This window comes from Theobroma cacao, chromosome 9 (genome assembly GCF_053813885.1).
Source record: "Theobroma cacao isolate CCN51 chromosome 9, ASM5381388v1, whole genome shotgun sequence".
NCBI lineage: Eukaryota > Viridiplantae > Streptophyta > Magnoliopsida > Malvales > Malvaceae > Theobroma > Theobroma cacao.
In genome coordinates this window covers 49369408-49390752 of record NC_142647.1, presented here as the reverse complement: position 1 = coordinate 49390752, position 21345 = coordinate 49369408, and the positions used below count along the sequence as shown (strand labels likewise).

At 35.2% G+C, this 21345-nt stretch overlaps 3 protein-coding genes across 6 annotated transcripts; all 3 read left to right on the top strand.

Moving 5' to 3' along the window:
• Positions 1–3226: 3226 nt before the first annotated feature.
• LOC18590893 (glycosyltransferase family protein 2) lies at positions 3227–8664 on the top strand. 2 transcript variants are annotated; one of them, XM_018126726.2, is made up of 4 exons: positions 3227–3342; positions 4026–5149; positions 6204–6874; positions 7346–8664. In XM_018126726.2, the coding sequence occupies exons 2-4, from the start codon at positions 4047–4049 to the stop codon at positions 8368–8370; spliced, it is 2799 nt and encodes a 932-aa protein (XP_017982215.1). In that variant the 5' UTR covers positions 3227–3342; positions 4026–4046; the 3' UTR covers positions 8371–8664. The 2 variants fall into 2 exon arrangements, with proteins under 2 accessions (XP_017982215.1, XP_088665882.1); XM_088809756.1 differs by lacking the exon at positions 3227–3342 and having other exon boundaries at positions 3958–5149.
• A 1260-nt stretch (positions 8665–9924) lies between these two features.
• Positions 9925–15519, top strand: LOC18590892 (uncharacterized). 3 transcript variants are annotated; one of them, XM_088809757.1, is made up of 16 exons: positions 9934–10054; positions 10481–10590; positions 11004–11148; positions 11322–11433; positions 11585–11692; positions 11973–12077; positions 12373–12456; positions 12555–12670; positions 12882–12983; positions 13067–13180; positions 13289–13345; positions 13639–13705; positions 14140–14193; positions 14581–14655; positions 15079–15114; positions 15228–15519. In XM_088809757.1, the coding sequence occupies exons 3-16, from the start codon at positions 11129–11131 to the stop codon at positions 15318–15320; spliced, it is 1143 nt and encodes a 380-aa protein (XP_088665883.1). In that variant the 5' UTR covers positions 9934–10054; positions 10481–10590; positions 11004–11128; the 3' UTR covers positions 15321–15519. The 3 variants fall into 3 exon arrangements, with proteins under 3 accessions (XP_007016772.1, XP_007016773.1, XP_088665883.1); XM_007016710.3 differs by lacking the exon at positions 10481–10590 and having other exon boundaries at positions 9925–10054; XM_007016711.3 differs by lacking the exon at positions 10481–10590 and having other exon boundaries at positions 9927–10054; positions 11009–11148.
• Positions 15520–16883: 1364 nt separating this feature from the next.
• Positions 16884–20036, top strand: LOC18590891 (Nucleotide/sugar transporter family protein). Its single transcript, XM_007016708.3, has 9 exons — positions 16884–17341; positions 17451–17488; positions 18191–18316; positions 18459–18643; positions 18738–18805; positions 18912–19044; positions 19212–19373; positions 19471–19737; positions 19829–20036. Exons 3-9 carry the CDS (start codon positions 18196–18198, stop codon positions 19913–19915), a joined length of 1023 nt encoding a protein of 340 aa, XP_007016770.3. The 5' UTR covers positions 16884–17341; positions 17451–17488; positions 18191–18195; the 3' UTR covers positions 19916–20036.
• Positions 20037–21345: the final 1309 nt, after the last annotated feature.

Below are 21345 nucleotides of genomic sequence, written 5' to 3'. Positions count from 1 at the left end.
TGGTTGGACTTGTGTTGCTCAATTGCTTGTTATATTTGGTTAAATTTTCCATGGTTCAGGGTTTTCCATTCCATTCTCACTGTTTTCTTTGCACAATCCTCAAGTAAAGATAGCACAAAAGATCTAGACCTATTGATCCTATAACTTCTTAACTATGAAATTATTGATTAAATTAAGCAACAACTGACAAATAATTAACCATGTATGTAGGTTTGAATGCTTCCTTGGAAGCCATGTGCCTCTTCATAACAGCTGTAATACCCCTTGATTTATGAAGATTAGCTGATTAGTATGTGACACAAGATGTCTAGGCACTTAAAATTTCTCTTCCCTAAAATTTGGATTCAACAACGACTCTTTATCTCTCTTGTCGTAAAGTAAACACGTACGTTGAGTATGTTTTAATCAAAACACTTCAATTTTTAAAATGAATATAAACCCCGAACCTTTTATGATAAAAAATGAAGATACCATTTATACGATCAACTTCTAAAAATGAAAGATGAAATTTACAATAACAAAATTAACTTGTAAAATTATATTAAATTTTCTTCTAAAAATAAAATAAATGAAAATCACTTGAAAGTCTCAAATCTTCTTCTTGATCATTACACATTAAAATCATTTTAGGTCATATGCTTTTCCTTGAGCAATTTCACATGCATTATGGTCAATTTTTTTACCAATAATTTAATTGCAATTAGGCACTAAACTAGAATAAATAAAGAAGAAGAAAGTTTCACTCTTTCAGTCAGATTCCATGCCGAAATAAGAAGTAAATAAATAACAGTAACAATGATGAGGGGTGACTGAACTTTATCTATCAAGAATTTAATTATAAGCAATAAAGAACACTAAAAAAAATTTACATATAACAGTAAACTCCTTAACCAATGGATTATTTTATTTATAATATTCCAGGTGGTTTCTTGCTCTTAAAACTTATTTATTTATGATGATATATATATATCTCTTAGATGTCCACAAGTACTAATTACAAATGGTCTTCTAATAGTAAATCAATGCCATTTTTTAATTTTTTTTACAAGGTTACTTAAAATTTATAATTACAATTCAATAATTATATAAAAATATAAATAACATATTATATTTATAAAAAAATCAAATAAAGGAATCAATTAACCACACAAATCAATATAAAATTAAACTAATTAAACCCATATGCGATGAGATTTGACTTGTCAGTGAAAATGTGTTCTTCCAATCCTTGTTCTTGTTATAGAGGGTTAAATTGATATTGAATTTTCTCCTTAAATGGTTTGAATTAAACACATAATACCCGAAAACTCACATTAAAGCCGAATTCGTACCAAAATCAAAATCAAAATCAAATCACCATTCATTTCTTTTATAATTTTTTCCTAATTTGAAGATCATCATATAAATCTCATTAATTTCCTAGGATGACTCACATGAAACCCATAACTCTACATGAATCAAAACAAACAAAGAAAACCCAAAGTCAATATTAAAAAAAAGAAAAACTTTGAAATTTTCTCCCTATAAGGAGGCTAGAAACCATGTGAGCTGTCTCGAAGCAATATATTTAGGCACCATCCCACTTATAAATGTTCTAATTAAGACCAAGAATCTTCAAACCTTGTAATAGAATAATGGAAGAGGAGCTGCACATGGAGACTAAAGAAGAGTGAATTTTTTTATATATTTTCCTATTTTTGTTAGGTAATATAAAACAATTTAGCACCCAAAAATTTTGCTTAGATCTTTGCTTATGTGGCTTTCCACTTAGATATGTGTAAATGCAAATTTTTTCTGCCTGTCAAAGTTGGCCATCTGGTGCTTGATCAGTCAAAATTTGTCTTAGTGCAATTGATCTTGCAAAAAGGGGTTGCTCAAGGTTGACTTTACTTGTGGGGCTTTGTAGGGTTTTGACCATGGGAGAGGGAGAAAAATTTGCTCAATCAATGGTTTAATGATTTTTCTCGACAAATTATGATCCATGTTCTTTGCCATTTCCACGTGTGTGAGATCTAAGCTTTTGCATGTGTGCGTTTGTTGCATGGATTAAGAAGGTAATTACCCTAATCATGGCTTGGGAGATAGAAGAAGAGGTGAGTTGACATTCATTCAACGTATGACGAAAATTCAATGATTAGGTAATTAAGACTTTTCGAAAGTAAAATTTAATAGTGATTAGCGTCATGGTTAAAAAAAAATTGAATTTCAAATTATCAAAATTTACTCGAAATTTAAAAGAAAATTCTCTTCTAATACCTAAACAATTATGTGATTATCAAAGGAGCTATGGAAGGCTGCATTGCCAAACTTGAAATTGACATAAAGCTTTAAAAATACATATCCCGAATGATCATGCAATATGTAGGTTGAAAGGGTTCATGTCATCATCATGTGACTATAATTGCAACATGAGACTTTGAGCACATTGATAAAGATTTTTATCATGAAATTAGTACTTAAAGTATAATCCTCATAGAGCTCTTGAGATTTCCATTGTATAGATTCAATGTGTTAAAGAAGGAAAAAGTACCCTTAGCAAGTACATTTCATATCTCGAAATTCGTACATTGAAAGCAGGGAATCAAAACATGAATTCTTCGAACGAAATATTTATTAATAAAAAGATTTCATAATTACACGAGTAGTATATGTTATGTTCAAAGAAAAAACAGTATAAAAGAAGTGAAATCAGCAGAACTAATTTGTCGTTAATTGGAAGCTCTTCAATGGATGCATGGCGGTTAAGATTCTTTGTCGTATATCTAACATAAATAAACTCTTGAAATCCCTGTTGATGTTCTTAATCAGCACACAGACAAACCCTGATTGAATCAAAAGGCAGTTTCTCCTTCAGATTATAATGGCATCTCACCTGATAAAATTAAGAGAAGAAAAGAAGCGTTGAGATGTCTTAGGTTGAATGTTTCTCCCTTGTGGAAGCAAGTCCAGTGATGGGTTTTCTTGCATTAACTCAACTTGCACAAAGTTAGGCAAAAAGCCATTAACAGAGAGAGAGAGAGAGAGAGAGAGAGAGCTTGCTGCAATGTTCATTTACGTATCTACATGCAAAGTCAAACCCTGCCAATGCTATATATGTATATTCAAGTTATTTTCGTTTTTCCTCGTTGTTAATTTCTCTTATATACTCGATCTTTCCTCCTTTTGCCTAATATACCTCCCTTGTCGACAGCTCTACTCGACGCGGCGTCGTTCTAGCCATTGACAACATTTGTTTCGTTTGAATCAAAGGTTTCTTTTCTTTGCTTCATTTGCTGAACAAGAGAAAGGCGGGCTCTTCCTTGTAGTTAATCTCGCTCTGGGTTCGTTTCCTTTATGACCAAGGTACTGTCATGACTTCTGTGTTTTGTCTTGTTTATTCATATATATTTTGGCTTTTAATAAATTTACTTGTATTAAACTTCATTGGACAGGTAATCCTGATCTAGGGAACTGAGTTTGACAAATAAAACTCTTAAATATATTCCTTTTTTGTACTTTTATTCAATCCCTAGGGGGGTGGGAATTGTTCTGGAAGATCTAAATTTCAGTGTTAAAAGCTTTGAGGGAGAGAGAGAGAGAGAGAGAGAAAAGAAAATAAAGCATATGGGATTATGTGGGCAGTGCCAAAAACGCAGGGATAGCCCTTTTCTACGCCATGAAAACCGGCTTTTTCTAGGTGAGTGTCTTGAGGGTGGTACAAGGCAGTTCAATGGAAATGTATGAGGGAAGAGAAGTGGTGAACGTAACGCGTATATACAACAAAATATAATTTGTTAATTTAGCTTTATTAATGTAAACGTTTAGCCCATGTGACCCCTTTGCTGCATTTCTCATGGGGTGCTTCACCTTCACTTTTCAGTACCTTTCCATTATATATATATACAATGGCACAGGATCCATTGGCCGTCGTCACCAGCTTCTTCTACACCCCCCCACTTTTGTCTCTTCCATTGCTCACTTCAAACTTGGATTCTTTCAAAGCATTTTGGGTTGAATATATTTTCCTTCTGTGATTGTTTTTGTAGGGATAAACTGAAATCCATGAAATGGGATTTGTCCGGGGTTCAAATGTGAGAAGTGGGGATTACTTGGAAGGAATGCTCAGTGATTATGTTGGAGGAAAGGCTAAGGTCAAGGTTCCTAAGAATGCCTCTACTCGGCTTGTGACAGCTCTCACCTGCCTGCAATTTGCGTTTGCAGTGTATGCAACATTCCTTTTGTATTACATGAGTCCAGCAGTGGATTTAAGAACAAAACCAGACTTTACTTGGGCTACAAGGATTGCGAGGAACATGAAACAGTTCATCATCCCACCGCATGTTCTTGGTCGCTACCAAGAAGCTGCTTCTCTCATCAGAGCTGAAGTCCCTCCGATTACCCCATCCGAAGTTTGTGAGCATGAGAAGATTGATTTCATGCAGAAGAAGTCCAATGATGTTCAGATGATCAAGTTGAAGAGAGAGTTGTATGATAAGGTACTGGATTTTCAAAGCAAGACCATTGGTACAGAAACTCTGGCTGAGCTAATGGCAATGAAATCCAAGTGGGATATGCGTGGTCCAAATAGACCAAAAGTGACAGTGCTCTTGAACCATTTCAAGAGAAAAACACTTTGTGCCCAGCTTGATTCATTGCTCCAACAGACGCTCCCAGTCCATCATGTTTGGGTGCTTTCATTTGGGAGTCCAAACGAGCTCTCTCTGAAGAGAATTGTTGAGAGCTACAATGATTCAAGGATCAGCTTCATTAGTTCAAGCTATGATTTCAAGTACTATGGCAGGTTCCAAATGGCTTTACAAACAGAAGCTGATCTGGTTTATATCCTTGATGATGACATGATTCCTGGGAAGAAAATGCTACAGATTTTATCTCATGCAGCAGGAACTGAAAAGTACAAAAACTCTGTTTTGGGCAGCATAGGAAGGATCTTGCCTTTCAGACAGAAGGACTTCACATTCCCAAGCTATAGGAAATTTCGATCCAAGGAGGCAGGGCTTTACTTGCCTGACCCTGCCTATGATATTACAGTTGACAAAATTGTGCAGGTGGATTTTCTTTCCAGCTCATGGTTCTTATCTGCAGAGCTTGTCAAGGCACTTTTCATTGAGAGACCTTTCACATTCATGACTGGTGAAGATCTGCACCTTAGGTACGTTTACAGTGACTGAAACCCTGCCAGATTCTCATTGTTTTCTGCACATTATCATCTTGTTTATGTGCATATAGACATCGGTCCTACTCATTTTCGTGCTTCCACCTGTGTCACCATGGTAAAGCATCTTTTCTTGGTTTGGTCACCTGTTTAATATTATGCAAACAAGCTATTCATTATTCTAAATCAGTTGTGATGAAGACCAATAGGTATCATTGCTAAGTATATTGATTTAATTATCTTGAGGAAAATGATTGCAGCAGAGAGATCTTCACATATTTGATAAATTATGTTCAGAGTATAGGTTCAACGCAACAGGAAGTTGACCTTGCAACTAACCTGATCTAAATATTGATGGTATTGAAAGTTGACTCAGAAAGAATTTGAAGTACTAATTCTCTACTTAATTCTGTTTTTCTATGAAAAAATCTTCTTAACTCTTGCTACAATTTATTAGTACTAATTTTGTCAGCTTTTCTGAATATTGTAATCCCTAAGAGGGAAATGATGGATTTTTTTATATACTAGTTCCACTTAAGGATGGATACTCTGTATCCTGTTTCCACTACTAATAGTTCTGCATCACTGGTTTTGTCTGTTCTAAATTATTTACTTCACATTATACATGTTGAATTTGCTGGAGGAAGTGAAACTTGGTAGGAAATGGCACTCACTTCTAAGATTCTGTGCAGCACTATCTCAACATTATTGAGTGTTAAGTTGGTCCCTAGGTAGCCCTTTTCAGAATTAATATGTGATCTTAGAATTCCAAAATTACAATCCTTTGGCACTTCTAAGTTGATAAAGAATAATAGTAACAGCAGTAGAAGAACTAGAATGGCGGTCGTGATGATAAGAATAATGAAAATCATATTTTAAATCAGAGCTAATTATAGTTGCTAAGTGCTACTGCTGATTTGATCAAGGTGTAGCTCAAGTTTCTTATGGCATTCCAAAGACTGTTATACAGATTGGATAATCTTTCCTGTTCTAAACTTCTAGTAGTTTTCAGGGTTCTGATGGTTATAATTTTTTTTGCGAACTTGTGCAGCTATCAGCTTCAGAAGTATAGAAATGCTGGCTCATTTGTTCTTCCAGTTGACCCAACTGACAAAGAAACTTGGGGAGACAGTGAACATAGGCTTGCTTATGTGTCCGAAACCACTGTAATCTTCAAGGACATAGTTCAAGTCAGAGATGATCAGTGGTGGAGGGCACTGACTACTGGTTATATAACTCAGTGGGCTGCAATGTATCCTCAAAAGATTGATGCTCTCTTTTATGCTCACTCTGTTGATGAGGTCAAGGCACTTGCACCACTGCTTGAAAAGTTCAGGTCTACTGTTGGCAAGAAGGCTTATATTGTAGTCTCTGGAGGTGGTTTCTGCCCATGTGAAGATGCTGCAGCAGCTTTGAACTGGCCAAAGTTGGTTTGTAAAGAGCGAAGATTTAAGATTTTCGATTTGCAAATTGGGGCAATTTCGGGAGCATCAAAGTCTGAGGTCCCAGTTCTGCAAGCGGTGTACTCTAGCATGAAAGGGTTGATCAAAATTCACAACCCCAGTGTAGTGATCACCGTGACAGACATTGACCCCAATGTGAAGAAAGCTTTGAAGTTGGCATCCGAGACGAATGCAAATGGTACTGCACTGGTACTTCTACCAAGGTCATCTGTCTCAAAGGTTCTATGGATGGCTGATCTAAGGTCAACAGCATTGCCAAGTAAGACTGCTAACCTTTTCTCCTTCAGAGCCATATCCATATATAATAACTGAATACCTAGAAACGAACAATCTACATTATTAAAAAGAAGCCGTGATCTTGCTTGGTTCTGATAAATTTCGATGGTTCGAGCCTTTAAGGCTGTCAAGTATGTTTAGTGAGTCAAGAAGTGCATACCCTTCCACAAAAGGATTCCTAATACCTCAAACAATAAACTATACTTGTACAGAAAATTTACCTAATAGGCATAGGCTTTGACTGGAGTTGTTAGGATTCAGCAGATCCCAAAAAGTAGGTGGCAAGGAGAACATGGTATCTTTGCAAATGGTCTTTAAAGATTTTTGATGAACAAATTGGTGCATTTAGCTAAAAATCTAGTTCACTGATCTCTGCTTCATTCATATTTTTCCACCTTCCCACCCCTCATTTATCTGATGAGCAATCATCTAAGTGGTCAATTGTCAATTGCAGATTGGAACCGGATGAGGATCTCTGTCAACATAATCACCCAAAACCGTGCTCCATCCTTAACAAGGCTGCTTAAATCTCTCAGTGACGCATACTATGTTGGAGATGAGATTCCTATAAGCTTCAATATGGACAGTAAAGTGGATGAGGCAACCATCAAACTCGTAGATTCATTTGAGTGGCCTCATGGTCCTAAAACACTCAGAAGGAGAATCATTCAAGGGGGGCTGATTCGAGCAGTAAGTGAGAGTTGGTACCCAACATCAGATGACGACTATGGCCTACTCCTCGAGGATGATATCGAAGTCTCTCCTTACTACTATCTATGGATTAAATATGCTCTCCTAGCCTACCATTATGACCCTCAGATCTCCCTTCCTGAGCTCTCATCGATCTCTCTTTACACTCCACGACTGGTTGAAGTTGTGAAGGAAAGGCCAAAATGGAACCCAACTGAGTTCTTCAAGCGCATTCACCCCAACACACCTTACCTTCACCAGCTACCTTGCAGTTGGGGTTCAGTGTTCTTCCCCAAGCATTGGAGAGAGTTCTACGTGTACATGAATATGAGGTTCACTGAAGATGCCAAAGCAAACCCAGTTCAAATCCCAAAGTCTAGAACAAATGGTTGGCAAGCTTCATGGAAGAAGTTTCTCATCGACATGATGTACCTCAGAGGCTATGTTAGCCTCTATCCCAACTTCCCAAACCAAGCTAGCTTCTCAACTAACCATATGGAACCAGGAGCTCACATCAGTGCCAAGGACAATGTCGTTAGGCATGACAAGGCAGACTTTGAAGTCCCATTGCTTAAGGAAGATTTTAGACCCCTGTTGCCTAAAGGGAAGATGCCTCCAGCCTCAAAGCTGCCATCACTCAACCTGTTCAACCAACCTGTTTCACTCAAGGGGCTCAAGGCAGCAGGAGCCAAGCTGGGTCAAGACGTACTACGATGCGATAATGCCACAGAGATCGTGACGGTTAATCGCGTGACAGGCCTGCCGCAGCAATGCTCAAAATTCCTTTGATTGAATCCCTTTTGCTATTGGTTATTCTTTATTTCTTTCATAATTCACCAATGTAATATTTTTGTTTCCTTTTTTTTACTTATACCTGAATCAATGGAACCATAAAAAAAAGAGGGAGGGGAAGAAACAGTGGGAAACAAAGGTTTAACATTGTTTCTTCCTTGATTGATATTCCAATTATTGGAATTGGGAAGCAGGATTAATGGGGAAAAGAATTGATGTTACTCAATGAAAGCCAAGAGTGGCTCTGCTGTAAACTGTAATTGTCTCCACAAACAGAAACATGAAATTAATCCAGCATTACTCTCTCTCTCCTCTTTATCTTTGTTCAATACTGCTCGTAAAATTTAAAGTTGTTTACTTATTTTTATACGTAAAAATTAAAATAAAAAAAAAATTCTTTTTTTCTAAAATTAAAAATATATTTAAATTGAATACGCGTCGTAAAATTTAAAAACTACATATATATTTATTTGTTTATTTGAATCTCTTAATGACATTTGATTGATCACCTAAAAATCCCCAAGAAGTGCAACTTTCCTGATATGGCCAGTGGTACGTAAACATATTAAAGTGGTTGGTGGTGAGCTATTGCATAGAGTTCAAGCAAACATCGCATTGGATGGACACCAAAGTTCCCATATAGAATATGGAATTTTCATCTTTCATTGTAAATGTAAACAGTGTAAAATTCTATTAAGATAATATCGTCAAAAGATGTGGTCGGAAAATCGAAAATGTTAGATAATGGTTTCAAAGTATGTGTCTATGTTACTTTTTTTATAGTTTTATTCGTCTTCGTTTATATTCTATGTCACAATCATAATTATTCATAAAAAATTTCTTTTTATTCTATTATTATCGTTGAAAATATCTAGTAAATTCTTCTTTTGCCATCAAAATTTCTTAAAAGGATAAGTTTATATTTGGTTAATACTCTACTACTTGAAGATTTTTGCTCAGCAAAATCTATTTTTTCTGAATTGGATTACTAATTTGTTATGATTTTAGATAGTGTAATTTAGATTTAATTTATTTCCAAAATTGAAACTTTTTTCCAAATAAATATTAGCAATAAAAGATAAAAGATAAAATGTTCTCATATTGACAAGCCAACTACTACTTTTGATAATTCATTTATAAAATTTATTGGATTACAAAAATATGTTTGACCAATCATGATGTTTTAAATAATCTGAAATTTTTAATTCGAGACACATTTATTCGTAATTTTAAAATTGATACTTGATAAATTAAGATGATCGTTGTAAAAATATTTAAATTAAATGAGGTAGTATAATCGATTTATATGTATGCATATATGTGTGTATATATAATCTTTGATCTCTTTTAAACTTTCTTAAATATTTAATTATTAAAAAAGTGATTGTTTTTATTTATAAGTATTTGTTCATTCTTCTTAAAGTACAAACTCTAATTATATATATATGGTATTTATAATAATGATAATTTTAATTTTAATAAAATAATTAGTAATTTAAAATTTTTTAATTTTAGTCCCCTGAAAGCCCAAACACAATATAAACCAGATGTGACTTTCTGCTCTCATTGTCTCTCTCTCTCTCTCTCTCTGTATCTCCCTTTAAAATTTAGAAAAAGGCTCTCCTTTTTTCTCTCTGTTTCTCTCTCTCTCTCTGTGACACAAGATCAACTAATCAACCACGTAAGTTTCTCCAACCCTAGCATTTCCTTGTTGAAATATGTATATTTTTTGTTGTTGGGTTTTAGTTATTTTTCTATAAAAATGATTTCTTGATGGCCAATTTTTGTGAAGTAAGTCTTTTTTTTTTCTTGGGTTTTCTTTCTTCTTCTTCTTGGCTATGATCTTGGAATGTAAAGTTTTCGTTCTTTAGAAAATGAAGTATTTTGGTACTTAAAGTTGAAACTTTTGTATTTGTTTAAACAATCTGGGTTTTTGCTAAATGTGATGAGGAAGATTTCTTGTTTAGTATTCAGATCAAGAATTTGAATGGAGTGGCTTAACTGTTTCTTTTAACAGAGAGTAAAGATGTTATCTTTGTAGATGCAAATTGATTAATTGGATATTTCTGTTCACTGCATAATTTGGCGGTTTTTTATTATTTTGAAGTGATTTGCATTTTGGGTTTTGGAAAAACATGTGGTGGATCAAGGATGGTAAAATGGGAATGAACCGAAAAGTGGGAAAGCATAAAGGAGTGGTTCTGCAGAGAGAAAACAGTATGAATAGCATAATTTATGACAGTTTTTTATTTATAAGAGTGTTAAAAGTTTTGACATACATCTGTAGTTGAATTTTTACAGTGTATTGCTTTCTAAAATTAAAGGATGGTCAAAACATGCTTGAACTATGTCAGTGGTTTTAAAAGTTTGAAATTTTTAGTCATTGGCTGAGTTGAAGTAATAATTAATATGGTGGCTTGCTTGTATCGTGTGTTAACTTTTTGTATTTGATTTCAATTGCATTATCTTAAGAAACAAATGAGACTTGTCATTTCTGTTCTAGCTTTCGTTTCTTGCCACCTTAAATGTTGTGAATTTATTATATTCCTCTAATCCGAAGCACTCTTTTGAAATATATAGCATTGGAGATCTTTTGTTGGTATTTTGATTCTTTTTGTAATATATTGAAGATTAGAGTTGCATTGCTTTGGTGAACTTGAAGAATGCCCCATTTGCTCCTGAAGGTGCTTATGGGAGATAACTGTTCTTGTGGTCACCTAACCTTTTAACTCAAGTGCAAAGAGAGTATACTGAGATGGGCACTGTGCACCGCAGGTTAGGATTTGTTGTTCACTTATTAATTATTATATGTCACTTTTAGAAAGTAATGGTGTAAATAACGGTTTTTAACCTTATAGCTCTCTTATGCATCTTGAATTCCCAAACTTTCTTGGGATGATAACAAATATTCAGGGTCCCATTTACTGAACTATTTCAATGCTTTGCAGTGGAGTTTTTAAGAAAACAAATGATAGTGCCAGGATCATTATCATAACAATTCTTGGAGTCGTTTTTGGATTTTTTATTGGTGTATCATTTCCATATGCTTCCCTTAATAAGGTACGTTGGCCTTCATTAATATCTAGCTATGCTGCAATAGATCTATTATCCTTCATTAATATCTAGCTATGCTGCAATAGATCTATTATCCATATTTTGGCCAAAAAGAGAAGGATATATCATTCAAATGATTTGTTTTCAAACCCTGCAGATTCACTTACCTTCAAGCTTGATATCATCTCTTGATGTAGCCCTTCCTGATGACAATGATTTTCCCAGAGACAGATCTCCTGAAACAACCGGGGGCAATGTTCCTAAGGTGCCTGTGGTGTTTACACTCCATCTCTTTGCCTTGTAATCTTTTGTTATTTGTAAGGGGGAAGACATATAATTGGCATTTTTTAGATTATTTATTTTCAAATTCTCAGGGCAACAGTAAAGAGTTTTGTTTGCTGCTTTCTTTTTGAGCCATTTTACTTTGTCTTAGTCAGCTTAACTCTGATATATATGTGGAGTCATGCTCTTTGTTCACAATTGCAGGGTGCTGCTTGTTTTTTATCCAGTTTGTTAATTGTTCTCTGCTCGTGTGTTTTACCCAGATATATGTTCCAACAAATCCTCGTGGTGCAGAATTATTACCTCCAGGAATTGTTGTTGCAGAATCTGACCTTTACCTGCGCAGATTATGGGGTGAACCTGGTGAGGTATGATACACGAAGTACCATTAATGTAGAAACATCATAATGTTGGCGCTTTAACTATACCAACTTAGCAAATGGTCATATGCTGGAAGTTTCTTTATTATTCAACACCTTTGCTGACTAGAACGTTGCAAGCAGCTTATAATGTTGTTTCCCCTAAAAAAGTTCTGGCGCATGAGGGCCATTTTGACACTACATCACTATCATTGTCAGCTTTGATACATACGCCTGGCACATGTTAAATGTACCTTCATGTGTCTTGATATCTTGGTTATTATGATTTTCCTCAAATCTGCAGGATCTGAAGAAGAAACCAAAGTATTTAGTAACATTTACAGTTGGTATTGCACAGAGGAATAATATTGATGCATGTGTTAAAAAGGTTAGAGAATGGGATCATTCCATCGTTGCTTTTCAGTTTTTTTCCAATTTTGATTTCCAGGGTTTCTGACACTTCTGTATTCTTACATGTTGAGGTAGTTTTCTGAGGATTTCCAAATTTTGCTTTTTCATTATGATGGCCATACAACAGAATGGGACCAATTTGAGTGGTCAAAGAATGCAATCCATGTTAGTGTGAGGAAGCAAACAAAATGGTAAGTTTGTGTTCTGAATGGTTTAAAATTTCTATCTTTTCTGATCCTTTTAGTATTAGGGAGTTTTTAAAGATAGAATAAGCCTTTGCATATTTCTTGTATCTATGAGTTTCACTCGTTGCCTTGTTAGATTAGCTTAGACTTGTTGTTATTCAAATGGATGATAATTTTGCTGCCAGTTCTTACATTCCTGCTTGTATATATATTTCAGGTGGTATGCAAAAAGGTTTTTGCATCCAGACATCGTTGCTTCTTATGAATATATTTTCATCTGGGACGAAGATCTGGGAGTGGAACATTTCAACGGGGAGAGGTTTGTCTATTCAACCAGTTATATTTTCACTTAATTTCAACATGTATATGTTTCTTTCTAATTTTCTCCTTTCAAGTTACCAGATACATAGAATTGGTCAAGAAACATGGTTTGGAGATCTCACAACCAGGTTTGGAGCCCAATAATGGACTGACATGGCAGATGACAAAGAGGAGAGGTGACCGAGAAGTTCACAAGTAGGCTCTCTCTCTCTCTCTCGTGGCATATGAACGAACAATTATTGTACTACTAAAAAAAATCATGTGTTTTTTCTCTGAAATTCTGCATTTCCACTTGGTTCACAGAATTACTGAAGAGAAACCGGGCTGGTGTAGTGATTCACATTTGCCTCCATGTGCTGCGTATGCTCTCTCTCTCTCTCTCTCTCTCTCTCGCTAATTTTTAGCAAAGTGGTTATACTTGTAAATTATAATATTTACAAGTTACATAATATGATACTGAGCGTACTTGAAAGGCCCAGACATCACTATTTTGGACTGACTTGCAAATTCTGAAAAAGGGGAATCATGTCTGTTGGGAGAATCATAATTGGCCTCTCATTTGCATGTTTGTAATGTACTTCACTGTTAACGTTCCTTCAACTGGATGTCCTCTTTTTCTCTCAGTGCATTTAAAATTGCTTGCTTTCTTTCAGTTTTGTGGAAATTATGGCACCAGTGTTTTCTCGGGAAGCTTGGCGTTGTGTATGGTATATGATTCAGGTAAATTATGATTAAGGATTTTGTGGACTATGGCCACATTATTTAGAATATTTACGTGCTCCCAGATTAACTGACTAGATAGGTTGAACATGCTATTTGCTTCCTTGCTTTACAAAACAAATGCAATTTAATATTTCTGCAAAATTTGATGGGTATCCTAATTGTCAAGAACAAGCCCTTGATTGTAAGATGCACATCGGAGGTTCACTTCTCCCAACCTAAAAATAGATAAATAAAGAAATAAACTAAATAGAAATAGAACTGTTAGATGAGTTCCCTCCATTCTCAACTTCTGTGATGATGAGAGGGGAATGGAGACAGAGATTAGGAGCACACAACATTTTTTGCTAGAAATGTACTTAATAACTTAATTTTCTCTATCTCCTTCCTTTTTTTGATACTACCAAAATGCTTAACAAATCATGTTCTTGTAGAACGATTTGGTGCATGGATGGGGATTGGATTTTGCTCTCAGAAGATGTGTTGAGGTTAGTGGTTTTTGTCTCGTTTTGCCATTTCCTTTTCCTCATTGACTGCTCTCCAGTGAAAACAATAAGACACTGCAAGTCTTTGCTAGATGGAAAATCAGACATTGATAAAATACTTTAGAATTACCAACTCTTCGTTGGAAAATTCAGAAAAATTTGAATTTATGAAAGCATTCTTATGACAATGACATGTAGAACGAATCAAAGGGACTGGTTTGTACAAATTGTTAATTTTTTAGTAAGATCAATATTGTTTTCAACTATCTAATAACATGCCAAGCTGGCTTCTATTAGCCCACCCTTGTGCAAACTGAGAGCTTCATGTTTATAATATCAGCCTGTACCTTTTATTTAATGTTGTCCTGAATCCTATTTTCTTCTCCGCAGCCTGCGCATGAAAAAATTGGTGTGGTAGATTCACAATGGATTATTCATCAAGTAATTCCTTCTCTTGGGAGCCAGGTGAGTCATCATCAGCATGCTTGATATTTTGGCAATGTTATAATGCTGAATGATGTTGTGTCTCATATTCTTATACAGTTTCCTTCAACAGTTTGTGTGAATTATTAATTATATGAATATAGCTTTTGATCTATATTTGATGGCATGGGTGGTAAACATAAAACTGGTGCCAGGTGATGTTGATTTGTTTCATTGAAGAAGTTAAACTGAGTAACTCTTTTTTCCCCTTCTTGGAACAATTTTCCCCGGCACTTAAGCAGCATTGGATGACACCCGCTCAACTTTGATATTATCTCATGTTGTAGCATTATTCTTTCCCCTATTATATTAGTTTGCCATTTCCTTGCTTCATTCATATTCAACATGTTTGTCATGGCCCTCCTGATTATAATCTCATTACAATGAGTTTTGTCAACATTTCAGGGCAAGCAGGAGGATGGAAAAGCTCCGTGGGAAGGGGTATGCATATTATGAATTTTGACATCAGTGCCTTATTTTGAAACTTCTCTTCAGAAAAAGAAAGATTAAATCTCTAAACCAACTCACTTCTCTCTTTCTTTTCCATTCCACAGGTTAGAGCAAGGTGCAAAAACGAATGGTCAATGTTTCAGAATCGTCTTGCAAGTGCAGACAAGGCATACCTTGCTCAGCTTGGAAAGGAATAAATTTATATTGTTTTTTTTTCCCCAAACCTCTCTCATTGTCACCCCACATTTGTACATGTATCATCTCACATGATGTTTGTTAGAGTTCAGTTTAAGTGACATTTTTTGCTGTGAAAGAAGGGTAGACTCAATTCCTGAGCCACATTTTTTGTACCTTATGATTTTTACAGCTATATAAAAAGGAGAGAATCATTTGTTATCTCATCTTCCTCATGTTTTGATCATTTTTCTACTTGCCTTTTAACAATGTTGGTGTCAAGGAAATTGGGGAGTTATATCAATTAGTTTTCTAAACATTTAATAAGGCAGGGAGGAGCTTTCAGCTGATTTCAATCTAATACTTTAATTTCTGCATCACACTCAAATGAAGTAACTGTAAATGGAAGCAAATGGTGTTTTCCTTCTCTTTTTCAACTAAAGAGAGAAGGTTTGTCATGTAACTGCCGAATATGTATCTTTGATGTCCCACTGCTTTGACATTTGAGCCGCATTTTCATTTTTCACTGAAGATTTCCTTCCCTTTTTGAAGAGTAAGGAGCAGGTACTCCATTACATGTCTCACCCATAAGGAAGTAGTAAAAAACTGATTTTTCCCTAGGATCTGATGCTGAAAACTGAGCAAACTCCTCATGATCTGCATGATCGTCTGCTTTGAGAATGGTGCCTCCATGTCTTGTTAAGAAAGACTATAAACTCCCACTCTCTCACCCATTGTTTACTCTCTCTCTCTCCCTGTCTCCTATGCAACTATCCAAAAGTATGTAATAAGGTGGAACAGCTTGCTAACAAATGAATCATTCCCTGTAAGCATATCTTTGTACCCAACATGGCCAAAATTATAATAAGAAAACTGTGTTGGTATGATCTAAGATACGTTTAGTACCTTATCATTTCATGATTGTAATGGAATGTAATTGCCGGAAAGAATAAGATGTAATGTTATGTACAACTTTCGTTAGATAAATGCCTGAATGTCGGCAGGATTCTCATTCTTGGTTGTGGTCCAAGACCAGAGACGTTGCCCAAGGGGCACAGTAGAGATATACTGTGAGAAAGTGTTTTTTTCCTAATTTGCCTGGTTGGTCATGGTGATGCTTAAAGGAAGCCAAGGAAAAGGCCACTTCATGAGTGAAAATAAAGTTCTTTTTTTCCTCACCAAACTTCCAATTGAGTTTGAGGATGGCAAAGCCTTATTGCTTGCAATGGCAGGCACCTCACTTGCATATAAGAAAATGTTCGTCTTACCTTCCTGGCTTGTGGGCTAAGGCTCATTTAAAATTTCTCCCTAAATGCTTAAAGAGATATAGGTGAGCTGGTACAAAGGTGGGTTAGCTAGATGGTTTGGGAGACCACATTGGACTGTGACAGAGATCTTCACCACTAAATTCGATGCTTAAACATCAATCAGTTTGACCAACAAAAAGGCAAATTCACCCTGATAAAATAATTCTTTCTACAGTCATCAAATTTGTTGCACACAATCACAGAGAGAATTTCTTTTTAATTTTTGGGTCTGATGAGAAACAACATCAATGACAGCATGGGGGTGAAACAAAAACAAATGACCTCAGCAACTCATGTTGCAGGAAATGAAAAAGAGTAAACAGGAGTGGGCATGGGGGTAGTTGTAATTGGAAAAGGAAGTTTCATTATGTTATCTCAACAGCATTTTAAAAAATTTGACTGTCTCGTTGCTTAAATTGATCGTTAGCTTCCTTCTGGAATAACAAATACAATACAAGTTAGTACTTCAAATTGAAACAGCGTTAGGCACCAACCCTCTTTGCAATCCAACATAGAAAGCCTGCTTAAAAACCTACATTCTCATACAAGCCACAACCAACTCATTCTCTCTCTCTTTCTTCTCCAAGCTTTCTGCAGCTCAAAAATCTCTATCAACTCTCTTCTCCAGCCCTCTCACATTTGATTTTGTTGTACCCTGGTGCTTTCTGGTCAGTTTATGGAGTTGTAGGAGCCCTCTGTCAATAATCCTGTAAAACTTACTTGTACTCTTTCACAAGGTATATCTCTCTTTGTTCACTCTGATCATCCCTTTTTTTATTTTTAGTTCTCTGAAGGAATGTGTTTGATGAAACTAAGTTTAGTTTTCTTTCTTTGAATCTTTTCCAGGGCTCCTAAAACTCCAAAGCTTTCTACTTCTTTTCAAGGTAACATTTATATAAGTATTTGCATAGATATCTATTTCTGCAAAGGAGAAGGTGATAACTCATAAGACTCTATTGTTTTGTCTCTCCATGTTCATTGCTTCTGAAACATGCAAACCAGAAAAAGCTTGAAGAATATTTATACAATTAATCAAGTCCATTTTGAGTTTTTCCACATCAATGTTGGGTAACAGTGGAATATATTCAATAAAGAAAAGGAAAACAGTTTGCATTTTCATCAATGTACAGTTCATAAATGTTTTTAAGAATCTATTTCCATAGTCTGCCACCATTGTTTGTAAGTTTCTGATAAGAGTTCAACATTAAGAATCTCAGGAATAAAACATCTGTAGCTAATCTCAATTTTTTCTCTAGATCATAGAGTAACATCCGGACTCTTCTGTCAAGTATACACTTATATTTTTATCTGTAATAGAGGTAAGATTCTAGAAAGTAGCGTTCTGAGATTAATCTGCCTTGTGATATGATAAACTGCTTATCTTTTATGCGTTGGGTTAAAAAGAATGATGCATCAACATACAACAATCTGCAGTTAACCAACAGGAATTCATGATCTATTTTTCAAATTAACTTGACATTTTACAATGACTAGTATCAATCAAATTGCAATTGTTAAGTGCAGCAGTACACATCCACTAGCTGTTCTTTCTGCTTATTTTTGTCTTTTTTGTTGTTGGGTTTCAGCAAAGATGGGGGAGATGTCAAGCTTCCAATTGGGTGTTATTGGTGCCCTGTTCCTTTCAGTTGCATCATCTGTTTCCATTGTCATATGCAACAAAGCTTTGATGAGCAATCTTGGCTTCCCTTTTGGTAATTAGTCTATTCCTTATTCCTTTATTTTAAACACCATTTTCTCCATTATGATATTAAGAGAGGAATAAACTATTTATTTACCACAACACTGAGTTGATCTTCTTTTGATCCCCCTCCCCCCTCTTTCTCATTGGTGCAGCTACCACACTTACTAGCTGGCATCTCATGGTGACATTTTGCACCCTTCATGCTGCACAACGCTTCAACCTGTTCGAGAATAAATCAATCGACATGAAAACTGTGATGCTTTTTGGCATCCTCAATGGTGTTTCCATTGGACTTCTCAACCTGAGCCTTGGATTTAACTCCATTGGATTCTATCAGGTGGACTTACATTTTCTTACAACATTAAGCCTTCCTGGAAATCTAATTCAGAAGTATAGAATCACCTCATTCTTTGTGGTGCCTCTTTTGGCAGATGACTAAACTGGCGATCATACCATTCACTGTATTATTGGAAACTGTCTTCCTTAAAAAACAATTCAGGTTTTTCCTGTTCTTCTTGTCTTCATTTTACATAGCCATTGCTTCTGATAGTTGAGCATTTTTAGATTCAAAGCTTACCAGGACTTCTGTTTTTTACCATGTGCAGCCAAAAGATAAGGCTGTCCCTCTTTGTCTTACTTGTTGGAGTTGGCATTGCCTCTATAACTGATCTGCAGCTCAATCTTGTCGGGACAATCCTTTCTCTCCTAGCCATTATAACAACCTGTGTTGGTCAAATTGTATCCTTTTACTCTCATTGCTGGTTGTTAAAACCTGAGGATGCATCAACTGATCAAGCATTTACATTTCAGAATCATATTCCATATTAGGAAATGAAAGTTAACATTGACAAGTGCTTCTGAAATGATTTAGCACTTCTTTTGTTTTCTTGACTTGAGGAATTTAGCTGACAAACACCATTCAGAAGAGGCTCAATGTCTCATCAACCCAGCTGCTGTACCAGTCAGCCCCATTTCAAGCAGCTATTCTTTTTGTCTCGGGCCCTTTAGTAGATCAGTGTCTCACCAAGCAAAACGTGTTTGCTTACAAATATTCTCCCATAGTCTTGGTACAGAACCCAAAACCTCTCTTTTCTCAGCCATATCACACAGCAGAGATTATCAATGGGGATTCTGATAAACTTATTGCTTTTGAAACATTTGCAGGCATTCATCATTCTCTCATGCGTTATATCAGTGTCTGTCAACTTCAGCACATTTCTGGTTATTGGCAAAACATCCCCAGTCACATATCAAGTACTCGGCCACCTCAAGACTTGCCTAGTTCTTGGCTTTGGCTACACACTGCTGCATGACCCTTTCACAGACAGGAACATCATTGGAATCCTGATAGCCATTTTTGGGATGGGCTTGTACTCCTATTTTTGCACCCAGGAGAACAAGAAGAAACAAGCTGATCCATTGGCGTCTCAGGTACATACAACCCCTTCTCTTCCCTTCCCTGATATTTCCCAGGAAAGGTTTTTTGCTGACAGTATTTTATGTCTGATTTTGTTTTTGTCAGATGAAAGACAAGGATGCAACACCATTTCTGGCTATGGAGAAAGAAGGTCATGAAGTTAAGAAATCAGACAAGGATTCCCTTGTCTAAAGCAAGACAGGATTTTTTGTCATAAAGATTTTTGTGTATTAAGGACTTCTTTCCAAACATTTTGTCTCGAGTACACGTAAATGACTTTGATTCTTTAAATAAACCCCCCCTCATTTCCCAATTCCATTTGTTCTTCCTCTTCACAGCTTATTGTAAAATTCATGGAACCATAGACAAAAGTGTAATTCAGCTTCATTGTTAGCATTCTCTTGGCTATGAAACACAACTAGCGTCTATCCAACTTATTCAAATTCGAAACTTTTAAGATGAAAGTCTCGTGTTATAAAACACAATTAAACATATTAATAAAAACTCAAACTTTCAGTATATATCGATTCTGACATTGCCGTGATATCCAACTTACGTCAAGATTCAAACTCGAAACTTTCAAAATAAAATTTTAAATTCTAATCGTTAGAATGTTTCTACTTTTTTAAAGTAATTAGATTTATTAACAAAAATTCAAATTCACAACATATCATGTAACTATGGTACAAATATATCGAAAACTTTATATTCTTAAAATAACAATATGGAGAAGAAAATTCTTTTTATCTTCCACCAAACAAGTACTAAAACGAATTTCAATGTATTAAACAAAAACCCAACCAAGAACCAGTTTTACCAACCCAATAGGTGAGCACTTGTTATCAAAGGTAGCCCCACCCACGTTAGGTGTTGTTTGGCTAAAATACAAAAGCCCTTTTTTCTTGATGCAAACAGGCAAACTGCAACTACTATTAGTATTAATTTGTGTATAATTCTTGTACCAATAATATTTCTCTCCCCCTTTATTAATATTTAACTCGACAATAAAATGTTTATATATCTCGATTTGTTAAATTAAATTTAAATTTGAAAATAAAATTATCATTGTATGTTATCATCATTTTTATCTTTTCACATTCGAATTAATTATTTTCGAACTAAAATAGTATTATATTTTATCTCGAGAATCAAGAGATGTAATCCATTAACATAAAAGTTTATCCAAATTAGATAATCTTTTTCACAATGATTAGATAGTCGTAAGATTATAATTAAAAAAAAAAAGTTACGGACGAAAATACCCTTTTCGAGCCTTCACCAGATGATGCTAACTTAGCCCCCAGATAGAAGTATCAGCATGTTCTGCATGTAATTAAATACTAATATTTGAATTATGAATTTCTTATAACTTAATTTTTAAATATTTTTTGAAAAGCAATTATTACTTAATATAATTAGGCGTGATACAGTAGGTGACACTGAATATTATGTCCTGAAAATTATATAAAAAAGGGTGCAACTTACAAGAACCAATTATATTCCAATGCAAAAGATTTAATTATTATAGGGATGGGTAAACTTCCAAGGTCTAGTCAAGAATTGCCGAAGAATTATTGTTATTTTTAGATTAATCTATGTGATTATAGTATATGCACCAGATT

Excerpts from the sequence above, each read along its gene's own strand:
- LOC18590891 (XM_007016708.3), top strand. The coding sequence starts at position 18,196 with ATGGGGGAGATGTCAAGCTTCCAATTGGGTGTTATTGGTGCCCTGTTC. Across the intron at positions 18,806-18,911 it reads TTCCTTAAAAAACAATTCAG|CCAAAAGATAAGGCTGTCCC; the intron begins GTTTTTCCTGTT and ends TACCATGTGCAG. Across the intron at positions 19,045-19,211 it reads CAACCTGTGTTGGTCAAATT|CTGACAAACACCATTCAGAA; the intron begins GTATCCTTTTAC and ends TGAGGAATTTAG.
- LOC18590893 (XM_018126726.2), top strand. The coding sequence starts at position 4,047 with ATGGGATTTGTCCGGGGTTCAAATGTGAGAAGTGGGGATTACTTGGAA. Across the intron at positions 5,150-6,203 it reads GGTGAAGATCTGCACCTTAG|CTATCAGCTTCAGAAGTATA; the intron begins GTACGTTTACAG and ends GAACTTGTGCAG. Across the intron at positions 6,875-7,345 it reads AAGGTCAACAGCATTGCCAA|ATTGGAACCGGATGAGGATC; the intron begins GTAAGACTGCTA and ends TGTCAATTGCAG.
- LOC18590892 (XM_007016710.3), top strand. The coding sequence starts at position 11,129 with ATGGGCACTGTGCACCGCAG. Across the intron at positions 13,706-14,139 it reads GTGTATGGTATATGATTCAG|AACGATTTGGTGCATGGATG; the intron begins GTAAATTATGAT and ends ATGTTCTTGTAG. Across the intron at positions 15,115-15,227 it reads GAAAAGCTCCGTGGGAAGGG|GTTAGAGCAAGGTGCAAAAA; the intron begins GTATGCATATTA and ends TCCATTCCACAG.